At 40.6% G+C, this 22,905-nt stretch overlaps 1 protein-coding gene across 1 annotated transcript in view; it reads left to right on the forward strand.

Moving 5' to 3' along the window:
* Positions 1-24: 24 nt before the first annotated feature.
* The window catches only part of PTDSS1 (phosphatidylserine synthase 1), a 59,688-nt gene continuing 36,807 nt past the window's right edge, over positions 25-22,905 (forward strand). The window contains exons 1-3 of the mRNA XM_081266714.1: positions 25-344; positions 12,398-12,489; positions 22,454-22,498. Coding sequence (XP_081122840.1) covers positions 166-344; positions 12,398-12,489; positions 22,454-22,498 — 316 coding nt within the window. The 5' untranslated portion in view covers positions 25-165. The remainder of the gene's footprint in view (positions 345-12,397; positions 12,490-22,453; positions 22,499-22,905) is intronic.

Consider the following 22,905-nt stretch of genomic DNA (forward strand, 5'->3'; position numbering starts at 1 on the left):
CCCGCCCTCCCGCGCCTGTCCTTCCCTCTGCTCCCAGCCTTTGCTGGGCGCCAGACCCGGCCCCGCCATCCGGCTGCTTGTCCGCTGCGGCTGGTCAACACTGCCGGGGTCCCAGCCTTCGCGGGCCGGGGCCGCTGGGACAGCGGCAGGACGGGGAGACGGGCCATGGCGTCCTGCGTGGGGAGCCGGACCCTGAGCAAGGATGATGTGAACTATAAAATGCATTTCCGGATGATCAATGAGCAGCAAGTGGAGGACATCACCATCGACTTCTTCTATCGGCCGCACACCATCACTCTGCTTAGCTTCACTATCGTCAGCCTCATGTACTTCGCCTTCACCAGGTAGGACGGGCTTGGCCTCGGCGGGGCGCGCCGGAGGGCGAAGGGTAGAGGCGAGAGGGAGGCGGTCGCCGGGAGGGTGGCCCCGTGTGGCTCGGGGTGAGGAAGCGGGCTGGCTGCTTCACGCACATACACTCGCAGACCCACCGCCTACACAGCTTCTCCACCCGCCCGGTGTCTCCACTGTACGTCCAGCCTACTCCCCACACCCCACCTCTAAATACCACCTCTCGTGTACTGCGCCTCCGGCCACACCAAGAACACACGCCGGTCACCTAGCACAATCGGTCACCTAGCACAATCGTTCACCCCGCCACACACACACATTCAGCATCACTCCGCACACGTCACGACACTGGCGTCCTCCTCTGCAGCCCCTCCAGCCCCCGTCCGTTTTCAGCACACCGCATGAATCATCTCGAATGCACCACTTTCAGCACACACCACTATACACATAAAACATCCAACTGCACACCTCCTGCACGCACCGTACACAGGCCCGGGACACAACCTAGATACCTTCCCGTGTAATTCCTCCAGTATTCAGCACTATCCAGCACACATACCCAAAAAATGCACCACATGGACTTTTGGGTGCAGCACCTTACATATGCACTGCACACACATCCTCTAGTGTTCAGTCCCCCCCCCCGCCCCCTCCCACCACCATCCATATCACAACACAAATTGCTGCTCTAGACAGCACAGCTATCATCTTTTATGCACATTGCTGCACACACACCAGCCCCACCATGCAGTGCACACCCTGCCCATTCCTCACCTGACATACATGCCTAAATGACATGTTGTCATGCAGTTATAATAATGTCTGGTGCCTTAATGTAAATGCTGTACGTGTTAAACAAATCACATAAGCCTTACACAACATAACACAACTCCCCCTGAAAACATACACACTCACATGCTCAAAAGCCCTTCTAATATCTGTTCACAGGAGCTGCCCACCCCAACTCTTGAACACCCATACCATGTGATTCTAGACTGCACCTGTGACCCTGAGCTCCAACCAGGGAGCTAATTGGTGCCTGGTTCCTAATGGCACACATACCCTGGTTCCTATTTAAAACAATTTCTGTTTTCTGAGTGAAGCTCTTTAAAGAAAGGAAAGTCATGCTTGCAACACCATTAAAGATCTGAGGTTCAACCCAGAGTAGTGTTTTGGAACCAGACTGCTAGTTTCAAAACTGACTGTTTTTTTTTTTTTTCAATCTTTTTCTTTTTTTTAAATTTTGTTCTGAGTGCCAGGGTCTACATATATAAAATAGGGATAAAATATGTATTTACCTCATACAAATAATAAAATTTGTATTTACCTTCATATAGGGTTAAGAAGACTAAAAATAAATATGTGTGAATACATTGAGTAAAGTATCTGATTCACCATGCCCAATTAATATCAGTTCTTTCCTGATTTTTTTCCCCCAACAATCAATGCTTCTTAATCAGGGTTGGGGGAAAATGTTTAGGGGTATATCAGCTGATCACATGTACTAAGGAAACTTCCAGTATTTAGTGAATGGGAGAGTAAAGGCTACTAGAAGTCTAGTGACATATGAGACAAATTTGTACCACCGACTAAATTGTCATCCCCGCCCCCCCCAATTGTCAGGGGTGCCTCTTTTGGGAATAACTGCAACTTTTCAGATTTTCATAAAATATCTAATATCCTTCCACATCACACTTATTTTTTACCTCCATAGTCCATTTGACTCTCATTCCCTATGTGTTTATTTTCATGAATCATCTAAAGGTACAAAGCATAAGTAACACTTACTCTTTAATAACTGAGGGTAAAAAGCATAAGTAACACTTACTCTTTAATAACTGAGGGTACTGCTACTGTTACTGTAAAGACTGATGCTATGTTGACCAGACCTTTCTACAGTATCTAATCAGTTGTATTTCTAGCTTTAGAGAGAAATTATTCTTAACTCTAATTATGATTATCCTCAAATACTTCATCATTTCACCTGATTTTACCATTTAATAGCTATGTAACCACTTAATTTTGTTAAGCCTCAGTTTCCTTATCTGTGTGTAAAATGAAGATCCTAGTACTGATACCTTACAGGATTGTTGTCATGAGAACTAAATTCTCCTTTTTAGGTAATCTGTGTTTAGCTCAGTGGATAGCAAATGTTAAGTACTTAAGAGACATTATTATTATTATTACATGATTTCATTGAATGCCAGTGTTTTCTAAATTATATTTGTTACTGAATGAGGATATCGAATGTTCTGTAATTGAGAAAAAGGATTAGAAAAATGGACATTAGATAATATACATGCTTGTTTCACATTACCTTCAATTTAACTTCATTTTATATGTGGGTTTTTAATGATGGAATTTTGAGGGAGTATATTTGGAAATTAGAGAAGTAATTATACTATTTTAAATGATGAGAAGCAAGAATGAATCGTTTGTTTCAACTTTTTATCTTTAATATTTTTGTAGACCCCTTCAAAATACATTTTCAATACTGAAAGTCACATTCCTCTGGAAATTCTCTTTTATGGCCTAGTCTGCCAAGGTAGTTGACAAATTGTAGCAGTGAAAGTATGAAAAATTAATATGGATTTTAACCATTTGTCAGAAATAATTTTTAAAAACCCATAGTCTGAACTTCAGATTGTGGCCTTTTCTAAAAGTGATAACAATTTAATTTCTTATTTTAATTTCATAAAGAAACAAATCACATAATGAAGAATGATTAATATGAAGTTTCACCTTATATAAAATCATAAGCTCCATTAATAGAGTTAATACCCATTGTATCTTTTTATAATTTGTGTCACTTTTTAAGTGGGACAGTATAATGATAGGTTTATCTTCAGAAAGATTGAAAGTAATGACAAAGGAAAATTATGCATTACATGATCATTTGTAATGATCATAGTACCTTATCCTTATTTTATAAGGATTTTTAGTTAGATAACTGTTCAGTGCAATTCTTTCAGTAGAAATTTAAAAATATTCCTTAAAGTTTGTTTGGAAAAGACTAATTTCTAAAACAACAGACTATTTGGGGGGTGGTCATTACTAATATGAGAAGCAGTACCTGGGTAATGTCAAATGCTGCAGAGACCCCACGTGAATTTCGATTGTGAAGGATTAGATGCCCTGCACAGATGTCTGAGACAAGTTTGGATTTGTCAGTAGTTCTTTTGTTAGATAGTGCTATGTTTTGGGTGTGATTTGACTGTCACCCAAGGATCCATTGTGACTGGAAGCTTGGTCCCAGGGTGGTGCTATTGGGAACCTTTAGGAGATGAGGCCCAGTGGGAGGTTCTTAGGTCATTGGGAGCTGCTCTTATGCATCCCCCTGAAATCTCATCAGAGAGTTTTAAATGGAGCACACTTGTCCCTTCGTGGTCTTTCTACCTTTGGTTTGAGGTTTAACCACACATACCCGCTGACCACACATACCATGGCTGACCGTGACATGAAGGGATTCAGTGAAGGAGTAGCCCTCACCATAGAACCTGTGCTAGTCAGTTTAGACTTTGAATGCCCCAAACTAGCTAAATAAGCCTCCTCTTCATAATGTCAGGAATTATATTTTAGTGATGCAAAGCTGATTAATACAGATAGAAACTAAACCAACTCACACCATGGTGTCTAAATCTCCTGTTCCTATCACCATCATTTAAAAGTGTCAGATGTCCCCTCATCCTTTCCTTAAGAGCCCATTTGCCATCTTTTTAGAATTAGTCTTTCTGAAAAGTAGATGGTTAGGTATATGTTTATAGGTTTGTTCAGCAAAAGTGAGACAAGGAAAATCTTTGTCATCAGCTCAGAGCATAATAATTATTGAGTACCCTCATATTCACTTTTCAAGGTGGGGAAACTTGGAAATACCAGATGGACTTAGTTGTTAAAACCCAGTGTTTAGATTTGAAAACATAAAAATCTACTAAATTATATTAGTAGAATCCCACCTCTAAGGGGTACCTGCCATTGCAGAGTGAATCAGCTTCTCTTAGCACTTGCACAACAAAAATCATTCCATGCCTAGAGGAGATGGCCTTTCTGCAGATGAATGATTAGCAATTTGTTTATGCTAGTTTTCTCCTGGATATGGAACTAAGGAGACAGACAAGGACAGGGAAATGGACAGATGTTTGATTTGTTTTTAGTTATTTGTTAATAATGGTTTTTACTTAATTTCCTTCATTGGCTTTGGAATTCCAGTTGGCCATTTTATCATTGGGCCATGTTTTGACTTTCTGTATGGTCCTCTCATGGGTCCTTGCCAGCCTTCCCTGTTCTTTCCCTTTTGACCATATAAATAACCTATTTGAAAATGTCTCCTGTTAATGCTGATTCAGTTGTCTTGGTCCTGTTTCCTTATATACATCATGTTCTTTCCCTCTCAAGAACAGAAGTCCTGGATGTCCTTGTTCCCTGACACCAGCAGTATTAATTGATCATCTATAGTGACTGTGTATTGGGATTAAACTGGAGGTGAACACACAGTGCTCTGTAGGTGGCACTTGAGGTCCAGTTAACATTGATCTGTACCATTTTTATTCCCTAGTTACTATTTGAATCACATTTTAAAAATTGGATTTAAATAAGGATCTTTAAATATTTTTCCTTAAACTTATTTCTGTTTTTTTTTTGTCCTCATTAAGATTATAAGTTTATTAAAGGGGACCATATTATATATTTCTTTGGGGCCATCTGTAGTGAATAGGCACCTGGGTGACTCCAGTATTTATTTGGGTTAGATGGTGCCTTATCCCAGAGAGATTATATTTCTAGGAGCTGCTGCCTCTTAGACCCCTCTTTAGTAAACAGCCTTAATTCAAATTGGTCTGTTTCGAATAATTGTATTTAAGCACTTCAGCTATAATCCTGTTACCAAATATAACACAATTTATCTTATGATATCCCTGTTGCTCCAGATTTCTATAGGGAAGTTACAGTATTTCAATCTCAGCTAATCCAGAAACCAGGATTAGTCCGGTCCATCTGATCTGCTTCCTCAACGCTGGCATTCCAGTTAATTCAATTCTGTAGTTCCCATTACATGTGGCCCAGGTCTCTGCCATCCTGGGGTTCACCATCTGGCTTACTTCATCAAGGACTACTTGGTCCTTCACAGCTTGTGGAGCCGCTCTCCTCTGTCCATTCCCAAGTCTTAGCTCGGCAAACTCCCAGCCCTTTGAAATAGCATGCTCCCAGGCCTTGACTCCATGTCTCTGCAGCCCATCCTCCACATCTGCCCTCATGATCTGTTAAATCAAAACTGGGATTCTATCTGTCCCTGCTTATAATCATTCACTGGAGCCTACTACATTATAGGAAGTGCAATCTGATTCTGAGCTCTTTCCTTACAAGGTAGGTCTACTTCTGCAGCTCCCTCTTCTATTAGCCACACACACAGCATACCCAACAGGCCCAGGCAGTTCCCTGGCCTGCACCCAGTGCTGCTGTCTCTCTCCCTGGAAAGCACCCCCTGGTGCTTCCTGCCCACCCACAAGCCCTTGGCACCCTTTACAACCCATTTGGATGGTTCCCCTCCCGGATATCTTTCTTGATATTCTAAGAAGCACAGAAGAATGTTATTATACATCTAAATGCCTTTTATGATTGTATCTCTCCTAATGTAATATTTGTTTCTATGTTAGTTTGTTTCTATGATAATTTCTTGAAGCCCAATATCTTAATCATCCTGTGATAGATGCCCAATAAATGCTAAGTGAATGGAACACAAGAAGTCATTTATCCAATAAGAACTTGGGGGAAAAAGCCCCATTCTTCTTTAGCTGATGTCTCAGCAGTAATTCTTGACAAACATCATAACCTCCTTTAAAATTGATTGAAGATGGTTGACAGAGCTGGTTGACATGGGTCTGCTGTGTTGCCCAGGATTACATTTTCTACAGGGAGAGAGGTTCTTAACAATGACTGGGCTGCTAGACTTGACCCTTTTAAGTATTTTCAAGGATTCTCATTAAAGGTAATGAAGGAGGGCTGGGATTGTGGCTCAGTGGTAGAGTACTTGCCTAGCACATGTGAGGGCCTGGGTTCATCCTCTGCACCACATGAAAATAAATAAAAAATAAAAAAATATTGTGCCCAACTACAAATAAAATAAATAAATATATATGTATATATATTAAAGGTAATGAAGGAGATGATGGGAACAGGGAGGGACAATTAGCCTAGAAGCTTTGGGAGTCATGAAAGCTAGACATTTTCAGCTACCTGGCCAGGGAGAGGATTGTCCCAAGATTATGTGAAGTGAATGATTTGGCCTTGGTTTCTTGAAGTATCCATATCTGCTGCCTGTAGTCACACATCAGACATCATACTGACATGGAGTCTGAATTCACACAGGATCTGAGTGTAAAATTTCATCTTTTCTTTCTTTCTTTTTTTTTTTTTAACTCAGGGCTTTCCTGAGATTTCCTCTGCTTTTAGGACATTCTGTCTTTGGGTAGTTTCCTGTACTAGTTGAAGCAGTATTTGACAGGGATCAAGGTGTTTGAAAATTTGATTGGGCTTGTAGCTATTTGCTGGTGGTCTCTATTGGCCCCTGTGGCTAACCCTCTGCAAGGGAACAGGGGAATCACTGTCAGTAGACTCTGGCTGTGATTCTCTCTCACATTCTCTGAGTTGTTTGGCCCATTCTGCCAAATCATCTGGCACATTCTTGCCACCCACTATGTTGAGGGTGCCCGCTGTGTGCCAGGCATTGTGCTGGGCATGAGAGGTATCTCCTTGGAACAGGGAGGACCTGTGCCCTGCAGAGCTTCAATTTTAGGCTTATTTTAAGCTGTATCTCAGATGTTTTCACCATCTGTGGTCAGTGCTGTCCCAGTACATGTCAAGGGCACCCTCAAAGTTTAGCAGAGAGGGAAGAGGACTTTGTCTTCTGAAGCCTTAAATTTGGATCATTATTGTTGAATGTAGCAATCTTGACCTAGAACTAGCATTCCCCAGCCTCTGGCACCAAATTGCATTGACCTCTGTATTGGCTGTGAAGCCAGAAGCTTCATTTTCCTCATCCTTCAAAGGTATTCCTGGCCCTCTCTTTCTCTTTGGAACTGTGGGGCAGGTAAAGAAAATCCCAACTCAAAGGGAAATTCTCTGGGAAGCTCAGAGGCTACAGGCAGAGCTGTCTTATTAGTAGCTGCAGCAGACTCAGAATAGAAATTAGGGAGTGGGCACAGTACCCCCAATTGGGGACTGAAAGTCTCCTTCTTGTTGCTGTAAAGCAAAGCGTGTGAGGGAGGGGTCATCCTGAGACCAGGAGCAGTCAAGATGGGGGCCACAATTTATCATCTCCCCTGGGATGTGTAAACTACATTGCCCGCTCAAAAAGCCCACGTGAGAAGGGCCAGGCATATGCCAACATCCCAAGCAGGGCTTTAGTTTGTTTCTGTTAGGTTTCAGTTCTTATAAAAACATTTCCTTTATAGAAAGACCATCCTAATATAATGTCTTTTTTTAAAATTGTGATCTTCTTAAGAGTAAGGTCATGTTTGATCATCCCAGCCCCCAATGTAGTCCCTACCCAGTAATAGACACTAACTAGGTGAAGGAATGAGTGGACATAAACAAAGAACATTCAGATATTGTGAACTAGTAATAAAGGACACTTCTTCTGTTTGAGGCACTGTTCTAAGTACCTGTGTTAAGTGATAATCCTCACAATGACCCTGTGAGGTAGGACTATTACCAGCCCTCTATTAACTGTGGAGGAAACAGGCACAGAGAGATTAAGTAATCTGCCCAAGGACACACAGCTGGCATTCTTGCCCTTGCATATATTCCTTATCACCATACCAAGACTTCCTACTTGTACTTTGAAGCCAGACCTCATCATAAAATGCAGAGTCTGATCATTTCTCCCCTTAGGGTGCTCTGAAGATTGAGTGAACTCACACGCAAAGCAGTTAGCATGCTCAGTGGGGCACAGAATATGGTGGATATCCATAAATACTGGTTCTTGTCCCCAAGTGTGGGGTTTCTAGGGTCACTATATGGCCTTTATGGCCAAGATCCTTTTTATGATTAACCATGGAAAATTTCTGTATACTTTGGTGTACAGTTACATCTCAGGGTTATTTGGAGTTTAGAGAAGATGGTCTCAAACCAGGCCTTACAGAAGGGCCACGAAGTCTCAGATTGCCATGAGGCCAGCAGGGGTGTTGGGCAGCCTCATCATGCATTTGGCTTCATTTTGTGCCCCCCACCACTTATAAGGGCTGTGCTGACTGCCACAGATGCACCCTCTCTGGACTCAGGAAACTCACAAGGGTGTGAAGGCGGGTCCTCTAATCAGATAGGACTCAAGTTTCTTCCGCAAACTCACCACTTAATCTTTGCAGAAGTTTGATTTTCCTGTACTGTGTGTTTTCAGTTTATCTAAAAGCCTCATTGTCCATCTTTGATGCTTTTTTTTTTCTGATTAGATAAATATGAAACTGTCAACTTTCTAGACTTGCTAGTTGATTCATCACCCTTTTTTCTACCTGAAACTAGACCACCTGATTCTTTCTAAAATTGCTCAAGATTTACAAAATAGCAATTTTATTAGTTTTATATCCTTATTTCTTCTTATTTCTCCTCTCTGTAGAAAAATCAGTGTCACCATTTCTTGGGTGGATTTCCAGAGATAGTCTATGCAGCTGTAAGCGCAGGTCGTAATTTATATTCCCTATACATGTGCCCTCATATGCACAAATAGTTGCTTGTTATACCCACTTTTCTGCAGTATTTTTAAAATTTCATGATATCTTTGAAATTATTCGCAAAATATGGTCTTCACTCTTAATTTCTGTCTGCCCAGTTTTCCACCATGAGACTAAGCCTTAATTTAATCAATGTTCTTTTGGTGAGCATTCAGCTTATTTTCCATCTTTTGTGAATATATATGGTTTCATAGAGAACAAGCTGATACATATGTAATTTGTACATATATCTGAAGGATAAATTCCCAGAAGTGAAATTGCTTAGTCATAGGGTATATGAGTTTATAAATGTAATATATTGCCTAATTGCCCTCCATAAAAGAGGTTTAAATTTATACTACAGCCAGCAACCTATAAGGGTGCATATTTACCCATTTCTTCATATCCTCACCATCTCAGTCATTAAATGTTTCCCTTTGTCAATGAGGTAGATAAGAAATGATCTCTGAGTATTATTTTGTCCATCTCTTCTCATGAGTGAGGTTGAGCATCTTTTCTCTTGTCTGAGAGCCATTGGATTTCCCACCTTGTAAACAACCACTTCATGGGCTTTGCTTATTTTTCAGTTTGTTTTTATATGTCCATTATTCTTTCTATGGATTACTTTTTGTAGATTAGAAGAATTAGCCCTTTGTCTTTATGAGTTGCACATATTTTTTCCACATTCATCACTTTCCTTGTATTTGTTAATGATTGTTTTGTTGTGTGGTTCTTTCTGGGTTTCATGCCATACTTCAGAAAGTTTCCCCCACTCTGAGATTGTTGCCTTTTATTTGTTTGTTTGCTTATTTAAGATCTCATAAGTCCTTCTGGTTTTCTTTTCTTTCTTTCTTTTTTAATCTTTAATTCTAATCAGCCAGAATATATTTTGTTGTGAAGTGTGAATTATGCACTCTCCTTTCTTTTCCCACACAGCAGTTAATTTTAGCCTTCCTTTTATTTGTAACTTACAATAAGATATATTGTATATCTTATCAAAGTCTTTCCTACCAACCCTTTGCCTCTGATATGATATAGACTCATTTCGGGTGTCTTTTCACAAGGTCGCTTGGCCAAGGGGAAACATCATCATTTTCTGGGACTAGCAGACCTGGTTTGAATTCTGACTCTGCAGCTTCTTAACCTGTGTAGTCTTGGGCAAGTAACTTAACCTTTCTGGGCTGTTGTTGTTTCATTTTGATAATACTCCATCTTGCAATTGGTTGTGACAGAGATGATGTTGATTAACTGCCTGTAAAATGCCTGGCACACAGCAGATACTTGATAAACACTAGCTGTTATTATTGTCACCAGCACTATTGATATCAGTAATGTGAAGTTGGTTTAGATGAGGACACTGTGGTCCTTCCCTGTGCAGCCATTCTTTAGTCAAAGCTAGTGTTTCTGCTGGTGAATATAGAGCTTCCCTGCTCGAGCCAAAGGAGTATCCCAGGTACCCTGTGAATGATTAGGCTGGCATTTTTAGTGCCATGATCAGAAACTCTGGGTAGATGGTCAATTGTTATGGTGTCCAATAAAGTAAAACTGCACTTTTATATAAGATGAAGTCTGATTCTGTAGTTAGGTTTTGTAATATGATATATGAGGTTAACAGTCAGCGTTAGTTAGTTTGTTAGTGCCATTGGGGCATAGGGGCATGTTGATGAAGAAATATTGTGTGATATATCCCTCCCTCCCTCCCTCCCTCTCTCTCTCTCTCTCTCTCTCTCTCTCTCTCTCTCTCTCTCTCTCTCTTTTTGTATGATCTCTTATTTCAGAATCTATGTCCAATCCTGTCATAACTCTAAAGTTAATTAATTGGGTGCAGAAACTTAGCTTGGAAAGACAGAAGGTCATATCTAAATTCACTTCTGTTTTTCTGTTTTAAACCAATACCCTAGGACTTAGTCTTTTGTGAGATAATTTGTTAGGGTTTCATTCCTCACCTCTTCATATATTTTGATCTAGATTTGTTTTTGTATGCAAAATTATTTTTTTCCTAAGTTTTTGATCTCTACTTTTCCTTCAGTAATGCTTAATCTTAATATTTGTCTTTTGAAAACACTTTCACTGCAGTCCTTCCCTTGATAAGCTCCATGTTTCATATCATTTTTAATTTATTGCTACTAGTCTCTTGTCTCTAAAATGTCTCCTTCTATTCCATATCATATTTTCTGCCTATTCATCCTGCATTTTAAAAAACTGAAACACTGAAATGCCTTCTTCTCTCAAGCTTCTCAGTAATTATCAATAATTCAGAAAAATCTTCTCTTAGATCTGTTTTCCCTCTTTCCATTGGCTTTTCTTAAGCCCCAAACATGTTACTGGTCTCTTCTTCTTTTTTTTTTTTTAATGTAAACTGTCAAAACTTAATTATTCTCCATTGTCAATATTAAAAACTCTGGGAAATTTTACTTTGTTTTACACAATAAATATTCTCTCTAATCAATAATCAGTCCCCATATACCTTACTATATGCCAGGCTCTTGGAATACAGGTGAACAATTTCCTGCGCCTCAGAAGTTTGTTTCCAAAGGAAAGAAAAGTCACACAAAAACTCAAATGGGATTATTCCAGTCAGTGGGCTTATGGGAGTAATGAACACAGGAACATGTTAGAGATGACAGTGCATGGGAGTAGGGATGCTCATCTCCTTTCTTTATAATTCTGCTTCTGATCTGATTTTAAATCTTGTGTTTTGTTTTCTCTTGATTTTCCTTTAGTTATTTTTAAAAATTTTCTTATTATCCAGCATTTCTCCCCTTCTTCATGCATCTCGGGTATCTATTTTTAAGACTAGATATATCATTTTATTGCATTGCTTTCTTATGATCTTTTGCCTCCTTTCTGATTCCTGAAAAATGTCTTTGCCACATTCTATATCATGAGGATCATCTTTAGCTACTCTTAAAGCCAAAAACCAAAATAAACTTTAGGTTTTGGAATTTTATTATTATTATTATTATTATTATTATTATTATTATTATTAGTAACAGTGATGTTTAAATGCTTGTCTGAGTAGAATTGTGTTGCTTTGTAAGGTTGCCAGTTGTCTTTTGTTTTTTTTTTTTTTGTTGTTGTTGTTTTTTTTTTTTGAGCTGGGGATTGAACCCCAGGGCTTTGTGCATGCATGGACTCTACCTCTGAGCTACACCCCAGATCCCAATTCTCTTGTAAGAATTGGACTTTATTATGAGATTTGTGATTTTAGGGAATACTAGTGAATAGTTATATGAGTGTGCAATGACTTTGCTGGGCAAAACAAAGTAGTCTCGCAGTGTTCACCATGTGGAGGCATACTCCTTTAGGTTTACTATTTACATCTGAAAATGTTGTTTTTCTATTTTCAGGGATGACTCTGTTCCAGAGGACAACATCTGGAGAGGCATTCTCTCTGTCGTTTTCTTCTTTCTTATCATCAGCGTATTAGCTTTCCCCAATGGTAAGTGATGTCATATGTTATCATATTTCACCTGTGCATTGGGTCCTTCTAGCTTTTTTTGTTCTTTTGAGATGTGGATCATCTAAAAGATGAGACTAGATGCCAGAGTAAAAAGTAATCTGGTTTTTGTATAGTAGTTAGGAGCACAGGCAGACTGCCCATTTTGCTACTGTCTAGCTCTGTGGCCCTAAAGAAACCCCCTCATCTCTAAGGGTGCTTCAGTTTCTCTTCTATATAAAGGGGATACTAGGGAGAGACTGTTGTGAGGGTGAGCTAAATGAGTATATATATTTTTTAAAATTTTTTCCTTAGTTGTTGATAGATCTTTATTTTATTTATTTATACGAGGTGCTGAGAATCAAACCCAGTGCCTCACACATAACAGGCAAGTGCGCTACCGCTGAGCCACGCACAGTCCCAGCCTAAACGAGTACATGTTAAACACTATGTATTAGTTTGTTTTCCATTGCTACCACAAAATATCTGAGGCTATAGACTTGATGTAGCACAGTTTTGGAAGTCAAAGGTCCAGACAGCATGGTGCTTTCTCTGATCAGGGTCCCCTTGACTTCACATTATGGCAGATGGCATCCTAGTGGGAGTACTTGTTAGAGGGAGAGATCATATGGTGAGACAGGTAGCTTGAGAGACTGGGGAGGGGCCCGATTTGTCTTTTATAATAACCCTTTGAAGAGAACTAACCTCGAGGACCCCAGAGAACTACATTAATTCTTAGGGCAGTGCCTTAGTGACCTCCCACTGTGCCCCACCTTTTAAAGGTTCCACCACCTCTTAACATTGCCACACTGGAACCAGGCTTCCAGCACATGAACCCTTGAGAGACAAACCACATTAAACCATAGCACACTGAACAGTGACTGACAGATTATAAGTCCTTGATAGATGTCAGCTATTGTTTTTGTTATTATTTTTATTATTATCAGCTGAGTCATACAATACTGAGTTCCTATTGAGTTACTCTTTCTTTGCTAAGGACAGGGTCAATGCTGTAATGAGTATTACTTAAGCACAACTCTGCTGATTATGCATTTGAAGTGTGATTTTTATCATAGAAAAAACAATAATTAAAAAAAAATTTTTTTTAGTTGTAGGAGGACATGATACCTTTATTTATTTATTTATTTATTTTTATGTGGTGCTAAGGGTCGAACCCAGTGCTTCACATGTGTGAGGCAATTGCTCTACAATTGAACCATGACTTCAGCCCCAGAAAAAAAGATAATTATTAATGGTAAATTTTATTTCCTGCTCATCATGAGTATAGAGAGAATGAGGGAAACACTTTGTTTAAAAAAATGTTTGTTGCCGGGTACAGTGGCACATCCCTGTAATCTCAGCAACTTAGGAGGCTGAGGGAGAAGGATCACAAATTCAAGTCAAGCCTCAGCAACTAACAAGGCCTGAGCAACTTAATGAGACTCTGTCTCAAAATAAAAAGTGAAAAATAAGGCTGGTGATGTGGCTCAGTGGTAGAGCACCCAGGGTTCAATCCCAAATACCAAAAAAAAAAAAAAAAAAAAAAAAAAAGTTTGTTCTTCAGCCATGTTTCCAATTGATTCACACCTTTCTTCTAAATTGTTCCTTATAGTTGCTTTTTTTTTCTTATTCCTGAAAGACCTTCCTAGAATATTTTGTCCATGTTCCTTGTAACCATTTATAAATGCTCACTCCTGTATTTTAAAAGTACTTCAGTCTTTCTTATGGGTTTTGTTCCAGGGTTCAGTTTGGGTTTTAAATGTCATGCTTCTGGATGCATTTTGTCTCTAGCCTTCTATGCTGTTCAGTAGATTGATGTGTAACATGGGAAGCTCATCGTGAATGTTAATAAATGCTATCTTGAAATGTTTCATGGTGAGGCCTCAGGCCTCCCAAGATGGTGGCTGTGGAATTTTGTTTAATTGTTTTGCTTCTCTTATGAAGCACTGTATTTATAAGAACGTATTGAATTTTTTGTTTGGTAACAGCAATTGAGCCAGTAAAACCATGACTCTGAATTTCTTAAAGAATGATTTGTTCTAGATGGCCGAGGTATTTAGGAGCCGAATTTAACTTTCCAACCACTCAAGCTTTTAAATTAAATTTCCTTTGGATGAAAACCTTTCACCACATAGAAACCTACATCTTATTCAAATATGACAAATATAGTTTGACTTTTCCATGATGATTGATGTTTCTGAAAAAGCACAATCATTGGGACATGAAGACAAGGTGAACCTTGTCGACCTTCCTGTAGAATTTGCTAAGAAAATTCTCTACTGTCAAACAGCGTTTTGGTGATTTACCAACTTTCTTTTCCATCGAGTCTCCAGCATACTTAGATCTTAGACTTTTAGGTTTAGAAGGAGAACTTGGACATTACATAGCCCATCCTCTCCCTTAAGGATGCCATGTTGTAGAGTAACAGATGTGGCCAGCTGCAAGTGGTTTCCCTGAGATCTGGAACCAGCCTTTTCCTACAAAGGGTGGCCTAAGAATACAACTCAAGGCAGGGTGATAGTGACCTCCTCTCAGATCAGATTCTGACATAAGGCTAAGCACCAGAGCCTCCAAGGAAGTTTTGGAGCCTCAGAAGCATGAACAGTTGACTTCAGGTAGTGATGACCCTTCAGCCTTTCCACCCTCTGTCCCATGAAGGCCTGCTGCTTATTCTCTGTTGTTGGTCTGTGGCACTTTGTTATTGCTCTGTGCCCTTTTTCCTATATTTTTCTTGTTTCTGTGTCCCTGTCTTGTCTCTCTTTTCCATGTGGGCCCAGCAGAGCACATTCATACATATATCCTCAGGAAACTCATATGAGTCCAGTGGTATCAGTTCTGTTTTCCAATCTTTGCTTTCCTCATCCAGTTTATCTGTTGCTTAGTTCTCAATGGTTATTTCTGTGTGATTTGAGGGTTCCTTTTTTTTTTTTCTATTTCTAAATTCAGAGCCATTTTAGAAGTTTGAGGACTATAAAAGTATCTCAATAGCCCCAATTTTATAGCCATCCCTTTGATGAAGCTGCAGCAGGAGCTGAGTACCGGGGCTTCATTCACAGATGTTTTTGTCATGTCACCAATGGCACTGAAGTTCAGGGCCTTAAATCTATATTTGAAGTAATATTTCATGTGATTTCTGCTGTTTAGTCTTCCATTTCCTGATGAAGGCTTCTCATCTTCAAAGTTTCCTGAGCCTGTTTAGTCTCTCATTGTGGGGTGTGCTTTAGTGTTGATTGTGGAAAGACCAAACTGTCAGCTTGCCTTATGCTGTTTGTCCTGTGCTTATTAACCCAGCTGTGTGACTTTGTCATACATACAAAGGAAGGAGGACCCATGGAGCTCTTGTAGTTCAACCTGCTCAGGTTACAGATGAGAAAGTTGAAACCCAGGTTATTCATCCATGGAAGCAACCTGGCCGCTCAGTGTCAGCCTGGTATGAGGGGCCTAGCCCAGCGTTTTTTTCTTCAGGGCTTCTCTAGTCTTAGCTCATATTAGATCCATTGTGAGGTATTTTACCTCTGACTTCCTATGTAGTGTGTTTCTGTCTCCTTCTGTCAGTCTCTGGCTTTTCCTTTACCCCAGATTGGGGTCTGTACCCAGTGTGTTTTGGATCCTGCCAAAGGGGTGGAGTGGGGTCCATGACTAGCAAAAGCTAGCGTATTGATCCAGGTCTTCCTACTTCCTCCTTTTTCTACTCTGTTCCTATCTTTCTATCCTTTTCCCTCCACCACTCCTCTGTAGCCTAACTAAGCTTTCAGATACGTTGAGAAAAGAACAATGGCAGCTCATTATTCCATGTAGTAGAAACTGGGACATTAGTTAGGTGTCTTAGTCCTTAAATGTTGCTATGTTGGAATACCTGAGACTGAGTAATTTATAACAAAAATAAATTCATTTTGGCTCTCAGTTCTTGAGGCTGGAAGTCCAAGATTAGGTGGCCCCATCTGGTGAGGGCCTCATGCTTCTTGATAACTTGGTGAAAGTTGGAAGGACCTGAAGGGACAAGTGGAAGAGACAATAGGAGGGGCAGCCTGGCTTTCTAACAACCAGCTCTTGTGTCATGGTAACTAATCCAGACCAGTGAGAACAAAAACTCACCCATTCTCAGTCCTCAAGTGGCATGAATGACCCCACCTGCTCTTGAGGGCCCCTCCTCCCAACACTGCCACAGTAGCAATGGAATTTCAACATGAGTCTTGAGGGGACAAGTGGCATTCAAACCACAGCATCAGGGAAAGGAAGACATCAAGGCACACAATGTGTGTTTAGTTTGTTTCCTAAAGATCCATTTATTCACACTTTATATAAGATTAGTAGGAATAGACATTTTCTACATAAAAGAATGTTATTGAATATTAATCAGACATAGCTTTGGGAGGTGCCAGTGGAGGTGGAGGGGAGCTGGCAGGGCCACAGGGTAGAGTTGCTCCTGAGCTGCTCCACTGTCCCCTGAGTGCCAGCTTTCACTCTTGTGGCCTTTCCAGGAGCCATCATGCTGAATGACCACTGCTCTGCTTGGAATATACCTTCCTCTTCTAGCTTCAGGCATGTTACCTTATTTTCTGTTCTCCCCACTCTTAGCACATGTTTTCAAATTAAGTGATGAAAACCAGTGAGAGAAATGGAGCCCAAAATTTGCCTTCTCTTTCAAAGGCCGCTCTGGGGAAGTGTCTGCAGTGGACGGCATGCCCAGTATAAGTCTGTCTTGGCAACTTCTAAGGCATTTATCCTTGACCTAGTAAAGGCTGCCCTGCATGTTTGTGTCTAGGCCTAAATTTGATTATGACCACGAGTCTCAGGTCACCTGTGTGAGTTCATGTGTGCTATCTATGTAGAACTGGTCAACTTGGATGGGAGCCCTGTGATTCTCTTTGTAGAGTCTAAATAACAAAAAAGGCCCTTGGCTTTCTCCATGGGGTTTTATAGCAGTCAGGATATTTTTTTTGGCTTTGGGTAATAGACTATTCACAATTCTTTAAACAATTAGGAAAATGTTCGATTTCTTATATGACAAGAAGTTTGAGATAGGAAGACCCTGAGCTGGCTAATTGAGCAGCTTAGTGGCATGTGAAGACCCAGGGTCTTCATCTCTTGCCTTCTGCCATCTGCAACGTGGTGGTCCTAGTCTGGGCCTCTTTGCTCTCTTGTTCTTATGCTGGACATATAGCAGTGGGCATTGTCCAGCAAAAGAAGACATCAATTCTTCTTGGGTGTCTTTTATTTAATAGAGAAGACACCTTTCTAGAAGTCCACTAGCACACTTGTTCATACATCTCTTGGACTAGGATTGGGCCACATGCCTCTTCTCCAGTCAGTTCTGAGGACAGGAATTTATAGAGCCCAGAGAAGTGCATGTTCAATAGATATTTATTGACTGAAAAATAGCAAAGGACCAGCATTGCCTCCATTGGCTTAAAATTCACCCCTGAGTTAAGTGGAAGAGAAGTGGGTACTTAAAATTTCATTAGGCAATCAGCAGAATATATGGTAGGATTAGGCTTCAGGGTTCCTTCCTATTGCTGAAAGAAGAGGGGAGGAGAAATGCCTGCTTCAGGCCTCTCTCTCCAGCCATCTTTTTTTTTTCCTTCCATTCTCCTTTATCTTCCTTTGGCTCTTTAAAAATCAAATGCTATCTCCATCCCATTATAGGAAATGACCCTCAAGTGCAAGTGTAATTTTAACTCTACCCCCATGTCACTAGAGTGACACTTAGAAGCCCATTTAAGTCCATGGTCAGCCCTGAGATTTCTTTCAGTTGGTGACCTTCTGGTGTGCTTTTCCAGCTTCCAAGAGCTCTCTGGGGCCAGTCATCCCTGCCGACCCAAACCAGCCAACCTTGTCTGTACCCCCAGTGCCTGGCTCACAGGCTTCTCTCAGGAAATATATGTTGAATTAAGAAATGAATTCTCTTGGGAAGAAGGTCGAAGAAGTAGCCTCTTCTCATCTACAGGAGAAACACCATTCAATGCTTCTGAACGGTATCTGGAGGAGCATAAAATACAAGTATTTCCTGATTGTCCTGAGTTTGTCATTCCAGGTGTTCTCTGCCTCATTTGACTTCTTTAAGCTGAGCTCATGCTAACCTCATCTTGACAGTTTCAAAGTGATCCAGAAGATTTGCTGTCTTCTAATTTAAAAATAAAAAGAAGTTCCTCTTTCCACCATTCTGTCTCCTGCTTCAATACCTTTTCATTTTTTATTAATTCTTAGGTTTGAAACTTGCTTTAAAATCATTCTATGCTAGGTTTTTCTAAAGAATTTAAACTTTAATAATCATCTAGAGAAGAAGCAGACTAAGAGGGCTTGCCAGGGGGCCTCTGGCCTGAGGATACAAATGTGTCACTGTTAGACAGGCAACTTCTGATTTTCATTAAAAGAATTAAAACTTCCCTGAGGTGCAGTCCCTTGAATTTAATTATTCATAGCTGTAACTGTTTCTGGTAAGTCAAGCAATGATCCTATTGCATAGTTTGTGATCTGGATTTTTAAATGCTAGTTATTCTTATGACAAAGGCCATTTGACTTTGGTTTCTTTTGAAATGAAGCTTGCCTTTATTATCTGATTGAAAATTACATATTCTAGATGGAGAGGTTGATAAAGAAAACAAAACACAATCCAGAAAAAAAAAACAAAAACCAGAATTTGTTTCTGCATCACTGCCCTAAAAAGCCTTTCCCATTTTTCCTGCACAACTGAGAAAATGAGCAACCTAACCAAAGGTCCTCACTTTTGCACAAAGCTTTGATGAAGTCAGAAAGAAAGCACAAACTCCCCTTTGAAAGCTCATCGTGAGGCGGAGACCTCCTAATAATCTCAAAACCATAACAACAGTCAGAGGGAGGAAGAGAAAACTTCAGTAGATCACTGAGGAAAGACTGTAGGGAAGCCAGGTTTGTGGCAGAGGCTCTGAGATAAAGTCAGTGTTCACAAGATGCCCTAGGAGTACTGGTCTACCTGGGCAGGCAAATGCTGCAGAGTGCGTGGCCCCTCCTGGCATTTACCCTGCACTCATAGGATCTTCAGACGTGACTTGATAAAAGTATCCAATGTGGGTGACATACTGAGCCTAGGTATCAAGGTTCACAATATAGAAGACCAACCAGCCTCATCCTGGACTTCATTTTTTAAGTGCTATTAAGGTCTTGGTGGTAAAGATGATACTATTATTGCTATTTAGTATTAGTGGTATTTAGTAGCAATAAAAAATTTTACCACTTTAAAAACTTCAGTGCTTTTAAAGGCAGTGGGCAGTTATGACATGCTTCACATCTTTAGGGAAGGCAGATTCGATGACTGAAATAAAGCCTGGACTGGGTTTTGTTATATCCAAAGGCCTTTGCTTATTCTTTATAAGCAAAATCCCTAGTAATTCCCACCTACCTTGTCAGGGCAGTCCCTGGATTACATTTCTAGAGGCATCCGTGCCCTTTCACTGGTTCTACCTATTCTCCCTGATATCACTTATGGATTTCATATTGTTAAAGCAAAGACATGTGAAGCCCTCCACTGCCCCCTTCCCTCCAAGGACTCCAGCTCAAAGCTCTCTTCTCTCCTTTCTCTCCCAGCTCTGAAACCTTTCTGGCCCAAACCCTTGGCTTCTGCTTTCTCTTTTCCTGTGCTGATCTGTTTTGTGGAGTTTCTAGGGGCAAACAGGTACTTCCTACCACTCAGCCTGCTAACAGGGTAGAACCTGGCAGCTCAGGTGGAAAGCTGAGAGGTGCATGACCCCGGGCAAGTTTCCCATGCCAGTGTCTTTATCTGCACAGTGGGAGTGATGGTGGCACCCTCATCACCCATTCATCAGGACAACTTGGAGATCACTTGAGGGGAATGTTTCATCCCACAGCCTGGTGCTTGGAGCATGCTCACAAAAGCACTGCTGACTTGACACCATTTTTTTTTGTTTTTTTTACTTTAAATGTTGATTGGTCATGGAATTCTGTGCAAGCCAAATAACAGGTCATAAAATTTTGAGTTGTATCTTACAAGAGGAAATCATGGAAAAAGCTATGGTCCCCATGTTACATCCAGAAGGTCACTTTAATGGTATTGAGGAAGTAATATTTGCAAGCCAGGCAGCCACCATAATATAAAAGCCATTTATGGTGACCAGTCAAGAGCCATCAGCCAACATAATTGAGGAAGAACATTTGGATGAGAAAATTGCTTAAATGAAGGCAGTTTTAGCCACCATTTTCCTAATGACTTCTGATGAAAAGCTGGAAGGGGTTTCTGGCTTATATGCTTTCCTGTGATTTTCTGAAAAAGAAGCAGTTGATTAAAAAGCAATTCCTTCTTATTTGAGCCCTCACCCCAAGAACTTAGAAGAAATGATTTGAAGACACTTTTTCAATACATCCCTAACCATCCAAGAGCTCACTACTGCAATCCAAAACCCAAGAACCAAGTACCTCTGGATCAAGTAGGGTCTGTCGTGAACCCACTCACCCTCTGAGTTGTGCCTGTCTAAACTTGGGAAGGATGGTGGGGTATACTTGTAACTGATTTTCATCATATGAACTTGAATTCCTCAAAGGAAAGAAGTTCAATTATGTTTCAATGTAATCTTTTTAAGATTTCATTGAATTGCATTGAAACATAATTGAACTACTTCTGCCTCCTTCCCTTCCATCTTCATAGGTGATTTTAGAAGAAATTCCAGAATAAAACTAACAATGCAGTGTTTGCCTTAGACGAGATTCATGGTTGCAAGCAAAAGTACTGACTCTGCTCATTAAAGAACCAGTTAAAAAATATGAACTGGTTCGCAAAGCGAGGTGTGCTTAGAAACCAGGCCCCAGGCCAAACTTCTAGGAATAGGCATTGCACCCAGAACTGTTCTAAGGACAAGTGCTCAGCCAGCTTTAGCTGTACTCTGCCACACTATCATTTCTGCAGTGGACGCTAATGAAATTTACTGCCAGGGCCCCCAGGGTATCCCCCATGGGACTTGCACTGCCTTGCTACTGCCCCTGCTTATAGGGTCAGAGACAGGAGAGCTCTGCACACCCCCCCCCCCCCATATGATCACCTGAGGCCAAGTCCAGTCCAGGTGCACCTGAAGATGAGCCCTATCTATAGAAGTCTGGGAAACAAGCTCTGGTGTCTCTCTGGGCATGTGGGAATCATAACATTGGCAGTTCTCCAAGAATAGGAAGATTCAAAAGGTATGAGAGCCCTAAACAGGATCAGTGCCTACCAGAGCAGTGGTGAATCGATTTAGTAGATCAGGGCCAAGCCAAATAGCTATTCAGCTTTCCCTACCCCACCCCACCACTTCATCTTCAATAGAAGAGAAAGTATTGGTGTATCATTTGAGTAAGGCTGTTTTGTCCTTTTGTGAAATTTGTTTCAGTAGTGTGCAATCTAACTGAACTGGGTTGCCATGCGAGAGGTGTGTTGGTGCCACAGGTCATTGTCAAAAGTCCCTGTACTAATAGTGCTCACAGAGTTTGTTTTCAAAGCACAGTGTTTCTTCTCTCATTTTTATTCTCTCTCATTTACCCACTCTCTCTTATACAGTCACATGTGTGAGCGTGCAGTGTGTGTGTGTTATACACACACAGAGCTCGATTTGTCCTAAAAACCTTTTTCCCTGACTTGGGGGCAGTTGGGAGATCTCTCTTGTGATGGTACAATATGTATTACACACACTCAAATGTCAGCCTGGTGACCTCTTCACTGTGACAACATCATTTCCCAGGAAATGATGTTCTCACTCCTAAAGGACAAAGCTTAAAAAAATCTTTGTTATGAATGGTGCCTGGGACAACCATAGTAATAGATGAAATGTGGGTAAAAACATTTCAACCTAAACTTTGACCTTAAAGTGTTTATATAGGTGGAGGAAAGAAAAAAAATAAAACAGTAGAGAGCTTTTTATTACCTACATGTAGAATGCAACTCTTTCTTTAGTTTTCTGCTGTTTCAAACCACTTTTCACCCTAACTTCATGTCTTCTCTCTGCAGGTCCATTTACCCGACCTCATCCAGCATTATGGCGAATGGTTTTTGGTGAGTTCTATTAGTAGATGGTCAAAATATATTCTAATCTTTTTTTCATGTATCATTATAGCAACTTGACTTTCTACATTCTACTTTCTAACCATTCCACAGTTAAGACTTTATAAAATTTTTTACTCTTTTGGTGTTCCTGGTACAAATTTTTTCTTAAACATCCTTGACATGATATAAAGCACTGACGGTGGCTTAGATTCTTGAACAGGTGAGTGCATTCCCCTCCACATGCCCCCTCCTAGTGTTGCTGTCTCTTGGTTTGCCTGGGATTTGGCTGAAGCAAACACCACTTGTTTTGCATGAGCATCCTCCCTTGCCTGGCTGAAGTGCATCCTGTCAGCACGTTTATCTTGACTGCATCCAGGAGTGATTGGATGCCTGGCAATTCAATGTCTTTGATGTTA

Source organism: Spermophilus citellus (genome assembly GCF_964194105.1).
Source record: "Spermophilus citellus genome assembly, chromosome: 14".
NCBI lineage: Eukaryota > Metazoa > Chordata > Mammalia > Rodentia > Sciuridae > Spermophilus > Spermophilus citellus.